At 39.9% G+C, this 22,672-nt stretch overlaps 1 protein-coding gene across 2 annotated transcripts in view; it reads right to left on the bottom strand.

Annotated features, from left to right (window-relative positions):
* Positions 1–2,860: 2,860 nt before the first annotated feature.
* The window catches only part of TBX20 (T-box transcription factor 20), a 129,943-nt gene continuing 110,131 nt past the window's right edge, over positions 2,861–22,672 (bottom strand). The window contains exons 7-8 of one of the 2 annotated variants that reach the window (XM_086964818.1): positions 11,322–11,434; positions 2,861–5,432 (exon numbers count right to left, since the gene is read on the bottom strand). In XM_086964818.1, the coding sequence (XP_086820944.1) occupies positions 5,092–5,432; positions 11,322–11,434 (454 nt within the window). In that variant the 3' untranslated portion in view covers positions 2,861–5,091. The remainder of the gene's footprint in view (positions 5,433–11,321; positions 11,435–22,672) is intronic. The other variant, XM_086964816.1, reaches the window with a different exon arrangement.

Raw genomic sequence — 22,672 nt, forward strand, 5'->3', positions numbered from 1 at the left:
AACTCCTTGCGAAATGATGCGTCATACATTAAATATGACGCATCAGGAATATCTCAAGGAGTGCGCACTGAGAAGTGACGCATCACTGCTTTCACGCAGCGATGCGTCATTTCTCATAAATGAGGCCCCCATTGTTTTTGTCTCAATCACCATGCCTCACTTTTCCAATCCAGAATGATATCAAGCGTGGATTATAACATAGTTATTCATTTCTCTCTGCCTGATCGATGTGAGCATGGAAACTAGTGCTGTTTATATGCATGGATTATATATCTGTAAAAACAGCTTCCATTCTGTGTTCCAATGTGGTCAGTACCGTCCCTATTGCATTTATTTCATTGATAATGGTTTCTAGTGTTACCTCTGTCTTCCTTGTCTACTCCAGGTGATTGTGGGGCTTAAGCCACCCTACTGCTTTTTGCACTTTTTGTAGTGGTGTATAATCGCTACCCAGTTGTGTCCGTATTCAAAGAAGCGTGAGAGGGCACACTATTGCAATGCAGGACACAGAGGGCTGTGGATAAAGTCTGAATGAGTCGCTGATTACTGTATTGTTTCACCCATGTCCCTTCAGTATTCATGATCGAGTTACCATGCAGGCCATCGACGATCACCAATACAATGCCTCATGTGTGAGCTATGGTCACTGGTGTCAATTATGCGCTACACTGGTCCCGCCTCCAGTGCTGCTTCCCCATTTTTAATCCTCGTGATTTTTGTGGTCAGGCACCATCACAAACAGCAGGCTCCATGTAGGCGGGGAAATGAGTAAGAAAGTCTGATGTCAGGAACTTTTACTTCATTCACAAAGCCTCTCCATGCTCCATTCAATGATCCTCACACGCTAACAATGTCGTACCAGCTGACTTCAGGGGCTTTATTTCCTTCCACTTATCTTACCTGAATCCCTCCCATTAGGAGCCAGACACTTTCGCGCCTGGTTGTTCCCCCCTTCATTTGTGCGGGTTTGCCCCACTCATCCTGGACTCTGACTCCAGGCTCGGACATGGCCGCTGCTGTGCAGGTGACAGACCCCGAGAGCAGCCCACTCCCAATGCACTAAGGGCTTCAAAAACAGATCTTTGTTGTTCTACCCTACTCAGCCACTTAATCTACCCTCTTAGCATTCGTATTTGGGGACGGAGCTCCCGACAATCAGCTGCAAGGAAGAAGCCCACACAGAAAGGCTCTCGGAAGTGGCCATCTTGTTGGCTGACCATGCTTTGCCCTCGTGTCATATTTCATTATTAGCAGTGAGCCAAATTTGCTAATGGATTTTTCAGTTGAAATTTGATCATTGCATATTGAAAAAGTAAGCATAATTTCTAAGTTGAAAGACCTTCAGTAGTTTTGACGTAAGAGACGTTAAATGCCTAGGATAATACCTGGATGCCCCTCCACTTTACCTAAAGCTGTGGTATTTCATTCACTGGTCTGGGGTAAAAGACATAACTTTTCCTTCCTGTACTTTATCAACGCAGAGCTGAAACTTCAAACTGAACCCTGCTTTTAAGAGGTGGAAGCGTAAATGTTATTATCAAATGCATATGCAATTGTACGACAATTCTAACATTTTTTGGGCTACAATAGATTTTGACATTTTTCACTGAGCTTATACTTTAAATGCGTGGCCAACTGTATATTCCATTTCAATTATTATGGGGAGAGAATTTGGCCTAACGGCTAGGGCGGTCGACCTCGAAGCTGGGGAATTGGGTTCGAGTCTCGGTAATGATGATTCTGGGCAAATCACTTAATCTCCCCATGACCAACGAAAATGAATATGGCCTCATGTAAAGCAACTGGTGCTAATGTAAAGAGCTCTGATACCGGGTCAAGTTTACGCTATATAAAACGCCATCAATAAAAATTATAAGACGTGTTTTGTTAGATAGATGTACAGGCACTCGAACTGGGCACAATGGGGCATATTAGCAAGGACATGCAGTATTTTCTGCAAAACGCGCTTAGCGCTTTTTTTTTATTATCGCTGCCTATCGCCAGATATTGTCACAGAGATAACACGCTATTAGCAACATTTATCTCTAATGTGATAAAATATCCAGCGATAGCGGCTAAATGCGTGAATATCACTGGTAATGCGATATTCATGCATTAACGCCAATGGGTACCTAACATGACAATCCACCCCCCATTGATAAATAAGGTAAGTAATGTCTTGAGCAGGCGTTAGAATATGGCGATAATCACGCTTAGCGCAACTTTTTTTATAGCACAACCTGCGTTGTTAATAGGCGATAGCTGTGTTAGCTACTGCTTTCAGTCGCTAACAGTTTGGGTACGCCCACTTTGCATGTGATTAGCGATAAATATCGCTGACATGCAAAGTGGGCCCCAAACCGTTTACTATCGCCTGAAAGCTGTCGCTAACTGCTGTTAGCAAAGGCTTGCTAATAGGGCGATAAAAAAATCACACTTTAGGGGCAAAAAGTGCTGCTTAAGCAGCGATGAAGCCCTTGCTAAAATGCCACAATGTTTTTTTCAGACATATTTGTAGTTAGATATCTGATGTGAAACGTTTCTAACCTGAGCTTTTCCGAGAGAGGAATAGAGAATGGGGAAGACCCATTATACTGTACAGTATACGTTATACATTAAACAAATTTAATTGCATTTTCATCCCGTGCTTGATCAGTTGAGTCCCAATTGATTTGTATAGAATTTTTAATTAATTCATCATTCACAAATTCATTTGACACAATCAAAATGTAGTTATCCTTTGTTGAATAGGTATCACATTTAGACTGTCGTTAAAGCACACTGTTATATTGTGTGGTTTAACCGAAGTAAATAAAAAGTAGACTTTTCATTTAGAAGAAAAACAAAAGGTGAGATGACATCAAAACACACAGATTTTTTTAATGAAGAAAAAGAATATTCACGTTTTCCTTTATTTACAATGTTTTTGTGTTTGTATATATAGAAATATATATGCAAATACACATGCATATATATCTATATATATATATTTATATATTATACAGTTTACAAATAACATTCGAATGAAATGAGTCAATTATCACATAATATTGATATAACATTTGTAGCAGAAATAAATATATTGCACTTAAAAAGAAACTTTTCATTGGATGTTGCTTCATAGTTTTCTTATGCTTATATTTAAAATGTTCATAAAACTTCATTTTATAACACTTCATTACACAGTGACTGCGCCAACACAATGGCCTGATAACAGATGAACACAGCAAATATTCAGAACTGCGGAAAATTCTACTTAAAGAAGAGGCAATATCCAGTTTTCTCCTTCCCCAACAAACGACATTGTCAAAAATGTTAAACCCGATACAACAACAGCAAGAAGTTAATTCACAAATTATCGCAATCGTGCAATCATAAAAACATATACAGCACTGCTGACTGTAATTTTGCAAGTTATATATACCAAAATCAGTAGAAAAGTGACATTTTAGGTCTTCGTTGGGACAAGACTCTATCATGGCTGCGCAACAGTTAATTCAATTTTTAGAGTCCAAAGGATTTGTCAGGATGGAGCTCTCACCCACAGAGGTGCAAGAGTTTTCTGATTTTTAGCACGTACCACTGTGTATTTATAAATTTTGCACGAGGACATAACTTTCATTATTATAATCCCTCCAACTAGGAGAATGCTCCAAAAATTGAAAGCTTATAAACCCCGTTGTTAGTCTACTGCTCTGTCACATAAATAGGGTACTACGTCTTATCGTGGTTCATCAAGACCGCGAATAGAGACAAACCTCAAACCTTCATCAGTTTTCTCACAAAGTTAGATGTAGGCTGGCAGCCTCAGCCAGCGTACATAGGCCAGTTCACCGGCCCTGTACAGCGTGATTGCGTAAACAGTGCTGCTTATAAGAAAAAAAAGGGGTGCCTTTAGGAAAGAGACTTCTTCCCTGCGTGCTGAACTAACTAAGTGTGTTTACTGGCCTTTGCACTGTAGCACAATTGGCTGCATCGCACAAACAAAGAACAGCTAAGTAATGTTAATCTGGTGTCCCAGAGATTCAAAATGGCGGTTGGCCGGAAATGCACACAGAATGGCACTGTTCTCCTCTCTTCAACTACAGAAGGATATGGGCTGACTGCAATTCCTGCACCAGGACAAGAGACTGTAAACTGTCTACTTACATCTCTAATTGCATTTATTCCAACAAGGAAAGTACTTGTCTACTAGTGTGTAAACTGGTTACTGCACCTTGAGGCGAGGAACTACGAAAGGCATGAGATGAGGTTGGTTGGACTGGTATGAATATGTGAGGCATTGCCATACAATATCCTCATCTAACCTGTGTTCTCAAAGCTGTTTCTGCTCCAGCCTCCCTGCAGAGACTCCACAAAGCTCTGTCAATAAATTGAAATGATGCAGGTAGACTGGCTTTTCAGTACTCCAGCATCCTTGGAACTTATAAACAACTTTTGAGTAATAAGAGACTAGTGCAAACTCTCATACTGAAGCGTAAGGCGAGACATAACTACATTACAAGTAATACAAACATAAATGAATCCGTTTGCTCCAGGTAGCCTTCCAGAATCTTGCTCCACTCTATGGCCTCTGCTTTTTAAAGCACATTCACGTTGACACAAAACACTCAGGTCAAAGCAGTTCAAACATGCTCCGATACTAACAATCGCGCGTCTCATACGGGCGGATCCTGTATCGTGAAGGGGAGTGATGTAAAATGAAAGATGAGTGAATATTTCCTCTTTGTTATTAATTTTCCACCTGTGGAAAAGTAACCCTCAGATTATATACAAATGTCTCAGGCAGTGCAACATTTCACTTTGCCAGGTTTCGTTGCACATCAGAGCCAAGCCACATTCTGTTTGCAGCCAATTGTGACGTTTGAAGTCTATTTTGTTGTGCAGACCATGTGTCTACATGTCCAAGTGGCGTAGTGTCTTCCTCTTGCTTATGCTGCCCGTATTGCCTCGCCTTGACAGAGGGATCCCTTCTGTGATACATTATGTGGGATGAAGTTTGTTAGGAATCCAGTTCTCCTCCATCAAAGGTCTTGTTTTTCCAAGAGTGTCCAATGTACAGGTAGTGAGCCCTGCTTTTTCCTATGTCAGTCATACAAATGGCGTCATCACTGCAGAGGAGTGGCGCAGTCCTTGAATGGCCGCGTACGGCCCCTGCTGAAAGTAATGATGGTACCTGGGCATGTGGAATGATGGGAATGCTGGCCCACTTCCTTGCATGGAGCTAGCGAGAGCTGAGGGGGTAATTGGCATTCCCAGCCGACTGTATGGTGGCAAGGTTCCCTGTATGGGGTGAGGAATTGGTGTGGCAATGGATGCAGTGCTCGTACCAAGAGCAGCTAAGGATTGGGGGTGCTGGAACCCAGAAAAACCTGATGACGTTGAGACCCAGGAGCTGAGAGATAGGTTATCCGATGTTGTAAATGCTGATCCTGTGAAGGAAAAAATGCCACAATGTTAAACTATTGCTTAATACATTATAGATTCACACATTCTAGCCATAGAATAAATGTGCTAATATGAGACTTTATCCGGAAGTGTAAAAATGACATTTCCACAAGCAACTCTTGGGCAGTAAACATTCATTTTGCTTTTTTCGCACTGTCAGTTAGCCACATCACCTCAAACTATTACTTTGTGGTGTAGTTTACTGTAAACATACGTGTTACTTCTATTATGAACAGATGATTAGAATCTGCATTGCAATACGTTTCTTTGCTATCTTGTGACTTACATTTTCTTATATATAAAAATCAAATGACAGTTCACAAATTATATGAGGTTTAACTACTTATGAACATCTCCAAATGAAGCACTATGTATGGTAATCACTTCGATAACTACAAATGCACTGTACGTACTGAAGAGCAGTGCAAACTGTTCTAACTCGACTCTGTCCTCAGCTTGTGGGGCAAAGTCAATGTACTATTTTGGTATATACCAATCACCCTTAAGGAAGGCCTCCTAAGCCCAGGAGACAGGGAGCATTATATTAAAGGTGAGGACATATCAGTGCATACTTATATGTAATTTTCTTAATTGATATATTATTCAATGATTATTTTGCTAAATCTTTAATTATTTTTTAATTTGACAATTATGTTAGATGAAAATAATTTAATTGATTTCCGCTATTTTGATGTGGCATGTTTAGTTTTTTTATAAGATTTACTATGTTTTCTTTTTAATTGGAGTGATTTATATATTCATTACATATCATTTCATTTTTGTTTGGCTGGTTTTTGGGATTGCAGGGCGGTAGGGTAGGATGTTTTTGCTATTCTTCTTAGCCTGTTTAAACTGCAAATATTGTTGGTAAGCAATATTTGCAGTTTTAATGTGATATTGTTTCATGTCATTTTTAATTAGTTAGCACAGTTTATGTAATTTTAAGAGTACTTTGTTGTCTATACAAATTGATGTTTTTTTAAAAAAAAAAAATATTTTATAAAATAAGAATATTGTATTTCATTTTTTTATATTTATTTTTAATGCTTTGACTTTAAAAAACATTTTTAATAATAATTACTGCTTATTGTTTTCTGAAATATTCCCTACTATTGCCTAGCTTGGAGTGAGAATATTATGTTTTCTGAGTCCTACAAAATTCAATGTTTTCCTTATTTTGCTTAGGTTGGAGTGGGAAATAGTAAATCTATGCATGCCAACCCTAAAACATTCCCACCTGCTACCTAAATTGAAGTGGGAATACTAAATTCGACCCCTCCAAAGCCCAGTGCTTTCCCTATTGTTGCTTAGGTTGGAATCGGACTGGTAAATCTGACACCTCCAAAGTCCAATACTTTCACCAAAATTACCTAGGTTGGAGTAAAAAAAAAAAATCTGACCCCTCCAAAGTCAAACGCCTTCCCTACCTTGTGTAGAAGGGAGTGTGAATAGTAAATCTGACCCTTCCAAAGTCCAGCACATTTGCTACTGTTTTATTTAGGTTAAAGTGCGAATGCAAAGTCCAACACTTTCCCTACTGTTGGTTAGGTTGGTGGGGGAATAGTAATTCTCGCACATCTTAAGTCCAGCCTTTTCCCTACTGTTGCTTAAGCTGCAGTGGGAATGGTAAATCCAACCTCTACAAAGTCCAACACTTTCCTATCTGTTGCTTACTTTGGAGAGAGATTAGCAAATGTCGCCCCTTTTAAGAGCAACACTTTCCCTAAAATGAAGCTGAAGTAGGAGTGGAAAATGTAACTCCTTCAAATTTTTTTACATTTTCTCAAACAATTTTTTGTTGACTTTGCAAAGTTAATATTGTTTTATTGATGTTTTTGGGTTTATTATTTTATTTTAATGAAGTCTGTTTGTTTGATATGTAATTCACATTGCTATGTTTATTTCTCTGGATGTAGAAATGATTTCTTTTTTACTTTTTGTTGAAGACATATCCCTGTTTATTATTTGTTGAAGAATTTTTTATTCTAGTATTTTTTTAAATTTTGTTTATATTTTTATTTTTATTTCTTTATTTTTATTTTTTATATTCTTTGTGATTTTATAGTATCTTTTCAATCTAATTACATATTTTATTTTGTAACCTTTTAGTAGTATAAATTTTACTAACATGTTTTTAAAATGGCATTTTAATGACTTCATAATATTAGTGCATGGTTTTAATTTGTATATTTGTATTATCTTTTTTAATATAAATTTATATATATATGTATATATATGTATATATATATATATATACATATATAATATATATATATATATATATATATATATATATATATATATATATATATATATATATGTACATATATATATATATATATATATATATATATATATATATATATATATATATATATATATATATATATATATATATATATATATATATATATATTTCTGTTCCAATATTTGTGATGTTTATATTATATCCAAGAAGTATTTCTTCAGTTCCTTTCTAGGGTAGCTGATCGCTCTTCGTCCCTCTCATTTCACTGAAAAGCCTACAGACTAGGCATTTAATCTTTGAACTGTGCTGAGGATAGATAACTTCATCAGTCTCTTTTAAGTGCTCTGTTTTACTCTCCTTTACCCCCTATGACTCCTTTACTGATTTCACCAATATGTTGTCTAAAAATGCTATTTATTGTGTTTATTCCCATGTAAACTTACATTTAATAATTTGCACCCACTGGTCACATATTTTAACACCTTGCTTGAACTCTACTGGGCATTACTGAGAGGTGAAATATAGCATTATAGAGTAACACATAGCTTTGTTTTGGTTGACAACGTTTCACTCAAAGTTTGATTTCATTCTGTTATTCACTTTGGATTATCTCACTCTCACCAACTACAGATAACTTTCAATAGAATGTCTGATTGCAGTCCTCATCATCTTTCTCCTGACGCATCCGTTCCATTTCACAATTCTGCATCACATATTTTATGATACAATTAATGAAAATCTATGCTTTTGCCATTTCACAAAGGCCCCACTTGTCTCATCTCATTCTACATGCTGCATGTCAATTGCTTAAGCTGGACTTTTTCTTGCAATACCGATTTTGTTCTCTTTCTGACTGTTCCCTTTGTTTCCTTTTCACTCCATTTTTATGCTAATACATCTGCATAGAGCTGTTCTTTTAGCTATCACTTCTTACAGCCATTGCCATTTGCCTTCCTCAACGATACATACTCTAGTTGTCATTCTAGTTTAGAAACTTAGGGGCTGATAACAACTTTGGCAATGCAGGAGCGGGACGGCACGCAACTGCCCCACCAGCAAAGTTGACTGCCAGCCACCAGCCAGATTAGGAGTTTTCCCCTAGCTTGGAGGGCAGTCTTTTGGCATTCCCACGGTGGTGACTTTGAAAAAGGCACCGCAATGGGAATGCCAAAGCAAGTTCCTTCACAGCATGGACTGTTAAGACCGCTGGCAGTGAGTAAACTCCTAATCTGCTTGGCGGTGTCACAGTGGACCTGACAAACATATTACAGTCTCACACTGCCACGCCACCAACAGCGAACGTGGTTTCCTGGAAATTGCGGTGGTCAGACTACTGGTGAGGTGGTCCCTGACTGCCACCACACCTCAACTATGGGTTTGGCGGTCTGATGAACTGCTGAACTCGTAATCAGGCCCCTACATTTCAGCCACCTTTCCTGTTTAGATCTAACCTCTTAATTCCAGGATCTTACATATTCTTCATTGTTAACCTATTTTTTTTGACATTCACAGTTTCCTCACCCGATATCAAGCTGGCTTTCATGCAGTTTTTCCACTTAATACACTTAGTACACTCTTTTACCTGTTATTAAAGGTTTTACTTAATGCGTGCCACCTCTTCTCTATCTTTGTATTCTGTATCTTCTCCTCTTTTCTGCTAATCTTCATAATTCAAATGCCTCACAATATGCTTGATGTTATCACAATGGCACCAACAGCATATTACAGCCTCACACGACTGCAACAGCACCGAAGGATCACAGAACCCCGGTGGTTGCAGCGGTCCTCTGCCGGCCCGACCACCAAACTCGTAATAGGGTAGTTTGACTGCCGGTGCGGTGGTGCCTGCACTGCCACTGTGACTATGTCCATAGGTCCGCCATAGTCGTAATAAGCGCCTTTGTCTCAAAGTCTTGTTTTTAAATACTTATATCCACATAGGAGAAGTACATCGAGGATATCCATAACTAATGCCCAAAGGTACACCGTCCCCAGTGTGTTACCTGACAGAATGTCTCCGGCCAACTCTAGCCAACCCCGGGGTAGGTGCGGGAGGGCTACCAGATAGTGAACCCCTATATACACTAGCAGCCATCTTCCATCTTCTGGCAGACTTGCTGGTCGGACGAAGCAAGTCACCGGGTAGGGAGGCCAGTTTTGGCAACAATATACATACTGTGACAGGCCCGCACAAACAGGCACCAGTGCGGACTCAGAAGGTGCTATGGAGGCAGCACAATGGGTCAGCAAGCTTTCAGGTGCATGGAGTCAGTCTGTCTTATAGATTGTGATGGATTTTAGATAGAGGGGTAAAAGCTGCACTTAGCAGCAACCATCTTTCCTAGGGCTCTCACGCTTGTATTTTATGGGTATTAACATATTCCATTCCTGTACATTCCCACCCTGGAAACACAAGCAGATTAACTGTTTTCATGGGTAAAACTGCAATTCCATGGTGCGAATGGGGAGGGAATATCTCTAGATTTAAAGGAGGGTGTGACGGATAGAGTTTTTCAATGAGGATATAAATTCTATATACAAATGTATATTTAGAACTAGGAGTAGTCCCCACATCCGATGTGAATCTGTGAAAAGTTAGACATTCACTCCAACTGTATGATTTGTGCTTTTGGATCACACTTTTTAATTTAACTCCCCAGCCTTTTTAAATCAGACGCTTTATTTTGTGCTTTTGGCGCTCTACCATAAATTTACACTGCTGGTCATTCATTTCTATTTTCTCTCTCCAATACAGTTCTGCTTCTTGCTTTTCTCTGTGAAAGAATAGTATGTTAACCCACTCTTCCTGCTTAAATTATTCTGTAGCAGATTATCTTCTGATTCCGTTTGTCCTCTTTTTATGTCTTCTGTGCTACGGCAATATTTCCATCAGCCTGTGATGAATAGGACACGTTACAATTTACGCATTTACAACGCGTGCCATTACACCGCATTTTTTACAATGCAAAATCCATTACAACGCATGTCATTACAACACTAGTCATTACAACGCATAATCTATTCCAACGCAAATAACTGTTTAAACTCCGCCAGGGCGTTACTTTGTGAAATGCATTGTAATGACATGCGGTGTGATGAAATGCGGTGTAATGGATTTTGTGTTGTAAAAATTGCGTTGTAATGGCATGCGTAGTAACGCATGCATTGTAAACAATGTCTCCCGTCTATAATACTTCTTTGTCTTTGCCCAGTTTATACCTTCATTTTTCATTTATCCATGCCTTTAACACTTCACGCAGCTGCCAATCTAAGTTTCACACATTTAAAGGCATCACTAAACTAGTCATCCAAGCATACATTCTATCACATCTGTACAACAGTTCCTCTCTTCTTGACCTTTTGCTAGATTTCCTCCACATTTCATATCCTCAATTCAGGTGTTACTTTTTTGTAAATGAACCCATACTCTTATAGCTAGGCTTTAGATTGACTGGAGAGAGTGGGGGTGTTTGTCTTAACGACTGTAATAGTCTCCTATAGAGGATGAGTATAATAAATGCCCACTGATGCCATTTGCAAATTGTGTAATAAGTCACTCCATGTAAGTACTTCATCCAGCTTGTTTTCCTAGATCCACCATATATTGCCTGGCCTTCATTCTTACCTCTGCTCTGTGCTGCCTGGCTCTCTTCGCCCATGATGTCCTCTTCGCCTCCATATGTCCTAATCGGTGACCGTGCATACGAATGCTTCTGAATGAGGCTTTCCACACTTTCCCTGTTAGGAACGAAAAGGAACTTTAAAGTCATCTTCCTCAAATAATCTCTTCACTTTTTACATCATCGAATATAGTCACAAGTTCGAGTCCATTCTGGGTCAACCTCCGGCCCGCTGTTTGTACAAACCACACAAAGAACGGCTCAGAAGCTGTGTATACAACCTAAGCTGAAGTAAGCAAGGGTCATGTGTTAACTCTGAGCACGTGGCCATACAACCCTTACTGTGCATCTCCTGTTTTGCAGTCCTGGATGTGGACTTGCATGCTTGACCCACTTCTATACACAGTCTAGCAGATTTATAAATGCATTCCATCAGCACTGACCCTGTCCATGGTCCTCATATTAAAATCACTGTTCCAGAAATCTATAACTGTAGACCATCACAACCGTAGACAATCCGATGAGATGCTTGCCAAATTGATAGTTGCTATTAACTAGATTAAAGTGAAAACTCATGTGTGTTTAAGAGATGCCATAAATACTTTTAACGCCAGTAATAACAAACATTTTTTGGGGTATATATCTGAATAATAATTATGTGGTTTTGTGATTAAGACCTAAATGGAATCAGAAGGGTTTGGTCATACTCCTGCTTCCATTACCTCCCTTATTGTGTTATCTTGGCCAAACAATGTTTTAGTCAGATTTGTTTTCCAATACCTGGCCTCAGTTCCAAACAACTGCAAACATTAGGAGCTCATAGTTTGAAATATTTGCATGCATAATACCCTCTTGGGAAAAGATGTTTTCATTAGCGCAGATTCAAACATCTGTTGACATGTACACATGATATTACTGAATCTGAACTGGTGAAACAGGAGAGTTTTGCATTTATGGGAAGCCAAAATTAAGTTGGCAACCTACCAAGCGCATTGTCGCCCACCCTTGAATCTGCAGGGTGCCAGTCGGGCGATGTTCTGAGCCACGACCCGAATAGGGACTACCCGAGTGGTTCTCATCTGCTGATGGGAGTCTTCGGAGCATGAGAGGGGAGTGTTGCATGATTTACTCCTTGAAATGTTCACATCCCTCAGCCTAGCAGGGTAGGTGAAACTCTGGCCCTTAATGATTGTGTAGTTTCTCCTCAGTTTTCTAGTCTTTATTGCGCTTCCACTTCCTTCCTTTTTTCCTGTGACGTATTTGTTGAGCAGTAGGCAGTATCCTGTCCTTAAAAAGGGCATGTCTAATGCTCATGTCACCAGTTACCATTATTGCCCTTTTGCCACCCTTTAGACGATTTGACTAATTTGACACCATCTCTACGTGGCACATGTTGCCATGCGGTATACTAGGCCTTCTCTGATTAACCTATATTTTTGGTGTACAAGATGACAGTGTCCTACTGTGCATGTGGCTAGGCTGGGGCAGTAGAGTTGCCTATATGTTTTGTTCCTCATTACCATTATAATTTGTAAAATTCAAAAATGTGAATGCACTGTGGAAAAGAGTAGAGGAATGTTCATCCAATGAGAGAAGCCAGTGTCCCTTTTTATTCTTATTATTCTTGAATTTGCTGAATTGAAGAGAATTTCTGTTTGTTTCTAGAGTCTTTTAGTGGCCCTTTCTTTTATACAGTGGTCATTCGAAAACAAGAATCTTGCGACTCCACTACACTTCAGCAATCTTTATTAAGTATACTTCAAGGTGAAAACATTGCCCACCAACTACAAGTTGCATGTCTAACTCTCCCATACCCTCACCCATCACACTACCAGTAGCTGCGTTCCACAACACGATGAACACATCTTGGTGGTCATGAAATGAAGACACTTCCCATGTAGGCTCAAAACAAAAACAACTCTTTTCCAACCTCAAATCCTATAGGATGTAGCTTACTGTCCATGTGGGTTGGCATTCCAGCACCCCACATAGGGGTAATAAGCACTATACAAATGTTACAGTTCAATACAGTACGATATACATCTGAACCACTCACTTCCCAGCCTTTCCCTCAACCTGTGCTTGTGTTGGAATAGCCTGCAAACAAGGTACTGCCCTGAAGCAACCTCATTGACCCCTAATATTTATACAAAAACAATTTGTCATAGTGAGTGCAGGAGAAGTAAAGTCAGTCATTTGGATGTGAATTAAGTGTATGTTAGCAAAAGCGAAAGTTATACCAAGTATGGTTTGAGGTAAACAGCATTGGATGGTATGTCTAGGAATAACAGCCAGATTCTCTTGAAAAAACTCGCACACAAAATAATTCAAAATACGTGCAGAGGCTTAGAATACTCACACTAAATGTTGTAGTTCAATTACATGATGTGGTTTAATTATGCAAATAAAACACCGCAGCGATTCCTAAAGAGCTATAGAAAATATAGAAATGCGACAAAAATCCATTTTTTGCACAACAGAATTCTCCCAGTAGACTCGTGGGGGCCCAGTATATGGATTCTTTGTTTGTAAACAGGCACCATTGAAGGCCCATGAATGTGTTTTCATGAAACTCCATTTTAACCCCAATGACTACAGACCCCTTTTCACCACCCATTGGCGCCTAAGAACACCTAGCATGACCTCTGGAAGGCCGCGTGCGCTGGGCCCGCTGAAACACACCGAAGAGAAGTGAATCATGGCCGGCTCCTTCCAAGGGCCTTGATAGTCATCCCGCCCTTGGCGTGTCACTGAAATCATGGCGCACACTGTCCCGGAGGGGAAGGATCTTATCAGAGTGATTTACTTGTGTCAGGACTGGAAGTGGACAGTAAGCTATAACAGCTCCTCCGCCGAGGCCGGCCTAATTCAATTGTTGCCTTTTAAGTGATTGAAACCAGTGGGCACATCAGGGCCATCTCCAAGAAGATTCTGCAAAGAGGACAGGCCACATTGTTTACGTTATGTATTTACTGCCTGTGTATGAAGTGAAGGAGAAAGCGGCATATATCATCCACTTAAGGAGAAAGGAAGGCAAGCAGCCTCGCTGGGACATGAATAAGAACTGACTTGTAGACAGGGGTCCAGACTTATCATCCTTGTCACTGTGAAACAGGATGTTGAAAGTCTGAGAGGCATTTTGGTCATGGACTGTGCAATAAAGAGAGCTGCTAAGTGGCTCACTGTAATGCCTGTTTGTATTTATCCCATATCCTTGTGTCTTCTTTAAAGTCAAGAATCATCCCCTCAGCTTTTCACAGATCAGCCCTCAAGCCATGCTCACAATATATATCTTACAAATATCTACAAATGAGGGGTGAATGAACAGCCGAATACATTTAATGATTTGCTAATTAATTGTTGGGTGGAAAGTGGGTGGGAAAATGAAGGAACAAATGAACGGCTGAACAAAACGACTGATTCAAGGGATGAAAGAACGAATTAATGAGCCAAGGTGTCATTTTGTCTTTGATCCCTTCCCTGTACATGTAATTCTGTGGGGATAATAAATCATGTATTTGACAGGCCAACATACTGTCAATGGGTCAGATCTTCTGAGAAACCGTTGGAATACCCCCGGTTGCCACTGTCTAGCCATAGCTAAGACCTAGCTACCATAGTAAATGGATCTTCAGTTTTGCTAATAACTTTGTCACCGTTTGTGAAGCCTAACAAAACTTACCAAAAAAAAGGTCATTCACCTCAGCTCCTTCCTGGAAAGTTATGTCAACTGGGGGATAAGTAAATGTGGGGTCCCAGGGGATTTTTGAACAGCACTACAGACAAAACGGCTGAACAGAATCACATGAAATGTGACAAAAAGATAGATCTTAATCTATGAAGCTTGCTTTTTGTGATTTGGTATAAATCTGTTTAGTAGTTTTTGAGAAACTAAGGATCAAAATGCATAAATATCTCGATAAATGCATTGCGGGCCGGCTACTTAAAAAAATAGAGTGATCTGATTGGCTGAGGGGGCTATTTCTCCAATTAGCTGTCTCCCTCTCACGGGACCTCGTGCTTTGATTAGTTTCCTGTTACCTGAAGAAAAATGTTGCGACCACCATTACAGGACTCAGTGACTTGGTTCCAATGTCCTATAAATAAAAAGCAATAAGGGGAGGTTATGGGTGCCCTGACCCCATCCCTTGTTAGGGGAGTGGGGTCCCAGACGGAATTTCCTGGGATCAAATTTCAAAAAATAAAATGGGGGGGTCTCAGTCATTCAGCGTGAGTTTACCAGGGTCAGTGCTGGCTCCTAGATACCTGCAGGAGTCCCATGGGAGCCAGGATGGGCCCCTTGACTTCGGGGAATAGGAAAAACAATTAAAAAGGGTGTTAGTGTCTGCTGGGGTTGGGAGGGTTGGCTGCCTGGGAGGGCATAGGTGCAGGGCAAACAGCAGCAGGCCAAATCCTGTGTCCAACCTCCTGCCGTGCACAGCCAAAGGCCATGCACGTCTCAGGATTGGCAGAGTTAGGTATGATAATAAAATCTTACTTTATGTTAAAAAAACCTATAAATGCACCGAAAAGCTAAGATTAAAATTACATTATAGTTAAGTGAAAATTTCAGTTAAAACATAACATTTTAAACTCAAAAAAAGATTGGCCACCAGTTATAGTTAGATCATGCAACTATAACTTGCACTCTCATCATGCACTGCTAAAGACCTCACATATTTCAACACTCATGACATGCCCTATGATATCACTGGTAACATCAATGATGGCAACTGAAATGCTATAATTGATTACATAACTATGCATGGCGATGGTGTATATGTGTGTGTGTGTATTTATGGGCTCAACTCACCACACCTGTTGCCTATAAAGATAGGGATGTTGCTTTTCTCTTGCCTGAGGGTTTAATTCCTCACTACGTTTGTGACTGCAGATTATTCAGAATGTTGTTTCACAGGTGGGAGACTCCCCTGCCTTTTGCAAAAATGATGAGTGTCTGTAAGGCTGAGCAAAGTTCAGTCTAACAGACACTGGCCATACCAGTGTCAGGCATCCATGTTCTTTACATGAGCAAAATGTGCAGGTGCCTGGCATACTGAGTTAAGTTCGGCAGGGCTGAAGATTTCACAGCTCTGAGACTAAGTCATGACAAAGGTGAGCGTCACTGATAGACTCAGACCCGGGAGCTTTAGGTTTAAGCCTCGAAGTCGGTCCTGGGCTGTCTTTCACCATGCCTAGTCCCAGAGTGGGGTGGGGTCAGCAACTCTCACTTAACCCATCCAACTCTATGAGAATGTTGAGAATGTCCTTCTCTTATTGACTGACCGATGATAAGGTATGTCAATGAGAGCAGGCAGCTGGATCTTCCAGTTTTCCCTTCCCTTTCAGGAGCGCCCACCTCCTTCCTCTGCCTTCTGCCTTACTGCCACCTGCTGGACCTGCTTTTACTGTAGTGGCCTGGTAAGTATTTTTTTATGTTTGGGTGTGTGCATGGATGTATTGGTGTAAATGCGTGTTCATACTGCGGATGGGTGTGTATGGCCTTCTAAATAGTGGGTGTATGTGTGGGCACTTTTGAGTGGATGAGTGTGAGTGTGCATGTGGATCGTGTATGTCTGTGCTTTTGTGGAAGAGAGTGGGTATATGTCTACCTGCCTCACCACTACTGTATATTACAGGCTGCCATTGCCAATAAGAGTAAGTGGTGGCTTGCTCCAACATCAAACTAAGAAGTGTGTTAACGCATAAGATTGGCTTTCCTTCCCTCTGTATGTTTCCTCTAAAGCTAAGATTCTAAGGAGTAATTCATATTTTATTAATTAATTTAATTTTTTATATAGTCTAGACCTGGCTGCAAGAGAAATAGAGCACTTTACTGAAAACAAGGGTTTGGGGAGAAAAGGAGAACCTAGGATTAGAAGAATAGAACAGAAGCACAGCACCCAATCTGAAGAGACACAGGATTAGACTGAAACACATTTTCTGAAGAAATGAGTCTTGGGGTCTATTCTGAATGGTAGGAGGTTCTGGTTTGTTTGGACAGTCACCGGGTGAGACCATGTACATCTTCGATAGTGGACTTTATACACCCTCGTGGTCAAGAGGACCACTTTGGTAGCATTTCTAGGGCTGTTTGTTTACCTCTGCAGTAAGTCTGCAATGTGCTCAAAAGTCTAGAGCATTTATGAGCCAGTCACTGAAATCTGACAACACCCTCCATCATTCAACACTGATAAAAAAACTGTCCACCTATTAAAACCTGTACAACCACTGTAATGCTTAGCCATAGATCATTTCATTGCTACATCTCTGTTACCCTCTTGTTATGTAGAGTTCTCCACTGCCCTTTGGGGATTGGTTCGAACTAAACAACTCAATATAAAATAGAATAAAATAAAAACTCCCAGGTAGATCATTGAAAATTTGTTTTTGCAGCGTAGTCGTATAACAAACTCAGGAGTCACTGATTTCAGGCTTCTGCACAGTGTTTCAAGCATTAGCTGTTCGTTTACTAAGAGAGTAATCCTTGTGGATATCACTTTAGCAATAACATTGTTCAAATGATTTATGCTGATTGCTTTATAAATTTGTATTAGATAACAAATCAATATTTGCCGTATTATGATTCTGGTCCATTAAAATACTTAAGAAATGGAAATTGTGGATGGAATCTAATTTCTGGTGTTGTTAAATGATCCATTTTAATTTTATGGGATAGGGATGCAAGTTTATTCTGTTCGCAAAAGATGAAGTCATCCAAATGCAGTTTGATAAAAAATACTTTGGACTGTCAGACTGGTTGCGATGCTCATTACTCAACACTTATCTGCTCCGATGTTATCCTTGCTAGACTCTTTTAAAATTAGATGATACCAATGTCATGTCACTTTCATTTAGTAAGATGAAAAGATGTTGGGCATTCGAGCAGTGGTTCACTCGGCTTTGAACTGGCTTCAGTGCTGGTCAGGCAGCTGGAAACAAGTTGGCTGTCTTCTTCGTCTGAATGTATTGTATGCAAAATGTTGGTCGACTGGTTTAAATCCCATTTGCTCCAGGTGTTCTATTATATTTTTGAACATCTTTAGTAATTAACCCCTTCCATGCTCATGACGGAACGGTTCCGTCATGAGCGTCGGTTGAGCTGTGCTCATGACGGAACCGTTCCGTCATGAGCCGATAGGCTCATTAGAACCTTCAGCACAGCGCGAAAATTTGCGCCGCTCTGAAGGGGTTAAAGGGCAAATTTACAAAATGCCTTTACCCTCGCAAAGCCTGCAGTTTGGAAAGTCAAATATTAACGGTACTTTGTGAGCAGTTGCGGCTGGCATTTATGGGGAGGGGGCGGTCATGCACGTAAATATTAATATTAAAAACAAAACTTACCTGAACCGACGTCCTCTGCTCTAGACCTCTTCTAAGGAACTGGATGCTGCAGTGCGGGCGTCAATCCTGGTGCTGCTCTCCTGCTGTAAGAGCAGCGCCCTGTTTTGAGGGAGTGGCCACACTCAGCGCTCACCAGCGCCCTAAAGTTCTGCACTTACTATACCCAGCTGTCCTAAGACAGCTAGGTTAGCGGTTTTAAATTGTGCATGTCTGGCTGGCCGTCGCAAGAAGGGACATGGGCACTTAGTAGCGCTATACAAATTCTCCCTCAACTCAACTCAACTCAACTCACTTTGAAAAGTGCACATACAGCCCACCCCACTGGCGTAACAAAGGCCCCCACAGCCCCGGGGCCCCCACAGTGTGGGAAGCCCCCAAGCCCCAGGGTGCCCCCCACAGCACAGTACCCTGGCCTAAGAGCTCCTGAGAGAGTCCAGAGGGAGGGCCCTTCCACGTATTTTGCAAGGGGTCCCCTCAAGTTTCATTACTCCACAGGACCACTCTCCTCCCAGCTGCTGTCATTCAGCAGAGGCCCTGCCCACGTCCTGACGCTCAGTTCAGGACGAGAGTATGAAAAACAAATAGGTAAGGAATTACCATTTTATTTTTTTTCTTTAGGGTTATTTCAAGTGGCAATAGTTTCACACCAGTTTGCACATTTTAGTTTCAGTTTTAGTGTCAAAAAGACTAAAGTAAGAATTCAAATTTGGTATGAAAAACACCCAAGCAGTCATGTATTCTTGGTGTTGAGGCAAAAACTTTCCAAGTGGAGCAAAAAAGAGAGCTTAGCATTTGCACTTTAATCTGAATTATGAACCCAAATATTTTTAATAGCAGAAAATAAATTGCCGTAGGGTTCGGTTTATGTTTATGGGGATGATCATAACTCATACATTTCCTATTTTCCTTGTGGAATGACCCTCATGTTTGTACATTGCATTGTCATCTATTTACAGTGGCATAACATGAGTAATGCTGGTCAAGGCAGACTATTATGAGTTTGTGATTCCAACAAGAGCCGTATAAAAGTCTTTATCATTTTCCATTTTCTCTACCCCTTCTGTTTTCGGCACAGGAAGGCCTGGATATTATCAGTATTGTGAGAGGGATAGATAAAGGGCTAAATAAAACGAACACACACTGCTGTATTTGTTGATATGTCAAGGTCCAATAGCTGCCTGTTCTTTGACATAAAACACTCCCAATATATTTATTCTTCTTCAAATATGAGTTGATATGCAAGTGGTATCGTACACGCGTTGTCAAAGACTGGGTTCATGTTTTCACATTCCTGACTGTGAATTTATGCTTCCATAATTTTAGGAATGGTCGTCTTTTTACTGACTAACCTTTATTGGAAAAAAGTATTTCTTTAATAAATATAAATGCAAAATGAATGATCAGTCAGCCATAAGCAAGCTGACAAGTCAAATGGATAATGGATTTGAGACACTTGCATACAGATAATCTAAAGTAAGAACAAAACACCAATTTCTGCAGTTGGGTTTGTTGAATGTGGAAAAAACCTTGTTACAAATAATGCTTATTTTGTAGTGCAGTTGAGCAAACATTAGATGGATCGGACATTAAGGCGAAACCGTTCGTGCCAAATTTAGGCTCAGCTTTACTGAACATTAGGTCAAGGTGAACAATTTAATTTGCATCAGAAAATCTTTACCAGTGCTCCTTGAGCCTCATATTCATTGTTGCAGAGGAACAGTATTTATTATAGTATATAGAATAAATGAGATGCTATCTATCTATCTATCTATCTATCTATCTATCTATCTATCTATCTATCTATCTATCTATCTATCTATCTATCTATCTATCTATCTATCTATCCAATCAGATTTATTGCAGATATTGCGGAAGGCATTCATTGGGAACACTATTTACAGCGTCTGTATTGCTAAACCATAATTTTTCCCTTTTTCCTCAATACTTATATCTCAATAAGTGGCATTGCAGTATCACCACTGGTCCTGTGCAACTCCTTGTGTGATGTAGCCCACTATATCACTCTACGCTGTATAATAAGAGATGCACATACTCTGTTAAGATTAATTACAGTCAATGTTAACTTTTTTTATGTTGTGGGAGGAGAACTTCGACATTTATTGCAAGAAGTAGAACTTGGCCGAAAGTTTTGCAACATAGAAAGTTAAGCCTCGATTCTTCCGAAAATATTGTGAAATGCTTTGTTAGCCACAAAGATGCTTAGGAGGGTTGGTTCATGCCATGGTGTATTTCTGGCACATTTAACTTGAGGTCACTTTTAAGTAAGATGCTATGCTGAAAGGATGGGGAACCTCAACATAGCTTCCTCTGTAGAAATAAGAGTTTTTTTCCATTTTAAGCAGCACCTGCATGTTTTCCCAAATTGCGACCTATCGTAGCTCATGGCCTGCTGCGATCAACGCGTGCCAATGACACCGGATTCTATGAGATCGCCACATATACTCTTACAATAGCTCTAATAACGTGACAAACCTTAGCCTGCTGCAGTCCTGATTCCAGATTAAATGGCTATAAAGACATACAGAAAGTAAATTATAAGATTTTATTGAAGGTGGTATCAATTATTATGAGAATCATTAAGGACCTGATTCACAAAGGTGAACTTACACTTTTGTGGAAGTTTATATTTGTTTATGAATTCACAAAACTGTATTTTAATAGTAAGTTTACGAGGGCTACAGCTCCATAGTTGGGGTGTAGAACTCCACACATTAAAAGATAAGACATGCTTCTCCTTTAATGTGCAGAGTTTTCCGTCCCAACTGCGGAACCTCCGCACTCGTGAAATTATAATGCAGTTTTGTGATATACAAAATAAACGTAAACTTACACAGAAGTCTATGTTTACATTTTTGAATTGGGCCATGAGAATTTACTTGAAAACGATTTGTAATTTAAACATCAGGCTGGTGTAGTGGTGAAAGTAAAGCAATACACGTTCCTGTGAAAAAACTGCTTATATAAGTTTTAATGCTTCTGCAAAGGGGCAATTGCCCAGGACACCACCTTCCAGGGGCTCCTTTGGAAAGTGAGCTTTCTCTCTCTCTCTAGCTCATATCTGTCTATGTTCAACGCTCTCCCCACTGCCTACGTCTACCTCTGACTGTCTCCTAACAGTGTTATCTTAAGGATTTCTGGAAAGAACTATTTTAACTGCTTTTGTGTGACCCAATTTCACAAAGTTTGGCATCATATGGTCTTCAAGTAGCAGAAAACTGGCAAAAAATCAAAAGTTGTTTCGAACAGGGTCCCCCAAAATATGCCTAGCACAGGTCCACACAATCATTAAGACAATAATGGGTAAAACAACACTGATTTAGTTGAAAAATAGACTCTTGCATGGGATTGTACATTCTCGCCTCTCATTATAACGTGGTTTATCCAGCAAAGACGAGAACCCACCTCCTGAGAGTTCAGAGTATAACAAGTCTCACTACAATGAGCGTGGAAAAGCTCATGCCAATAGACCTAAGCCAGTAGGACTCACACCAAAAACCACTGCCATAATGGTTCACAACACATGTGCAAGCTAGATAAACATTACAGGCCACTGAGAACCTTCACATGCATTTATGTTCCATCTCTGCTTCCCTGTTGGGTGTATATTAGATTATCATTGACAGAAATAGCGTCTGGCATGAATATAATGTCTAAAATATCATTTTATTAAATATCGTCCGATTGGGTGTAGATTTTTTATTATTAACCCAGCTGGGGCATTTTTTGTAAGCTATATTTAGGACACAATATGTTTACAGAAAATATTCTGACAATGATTTTCTAAAACCACAGGTATTTGGAAAAGCAAAGACTATGCGCTAAGAAATTTCAACTTGTGAAGAATAATTCTGTAATGAGTGTACTTGTTGGGTTGTACTCACTCGAAAAAAGTTCATTGTATTTATGTCAATTGCAAAAACTGGACACTTCAATTTAAATAATCTTTTTTGATTTTATTTTTCCTTTACACGTTTGACTGTATATTTACATT

The sequence above is a fragment of the Lissotriton vulgaris genome, chromosome 4_1 (genome assembly GCF_964263255.1).
Source record: "Lissotriton vulgaris chromosome 4_1, aLisVul1.2, whole genome shotgun sequence".
Taxonomy (NCBI): Eukaryota; Metazoa; Chordata; class Amphibia; order Caudata; family Salamandridae; genus Lissotriton; species Lissotriton vulgaris.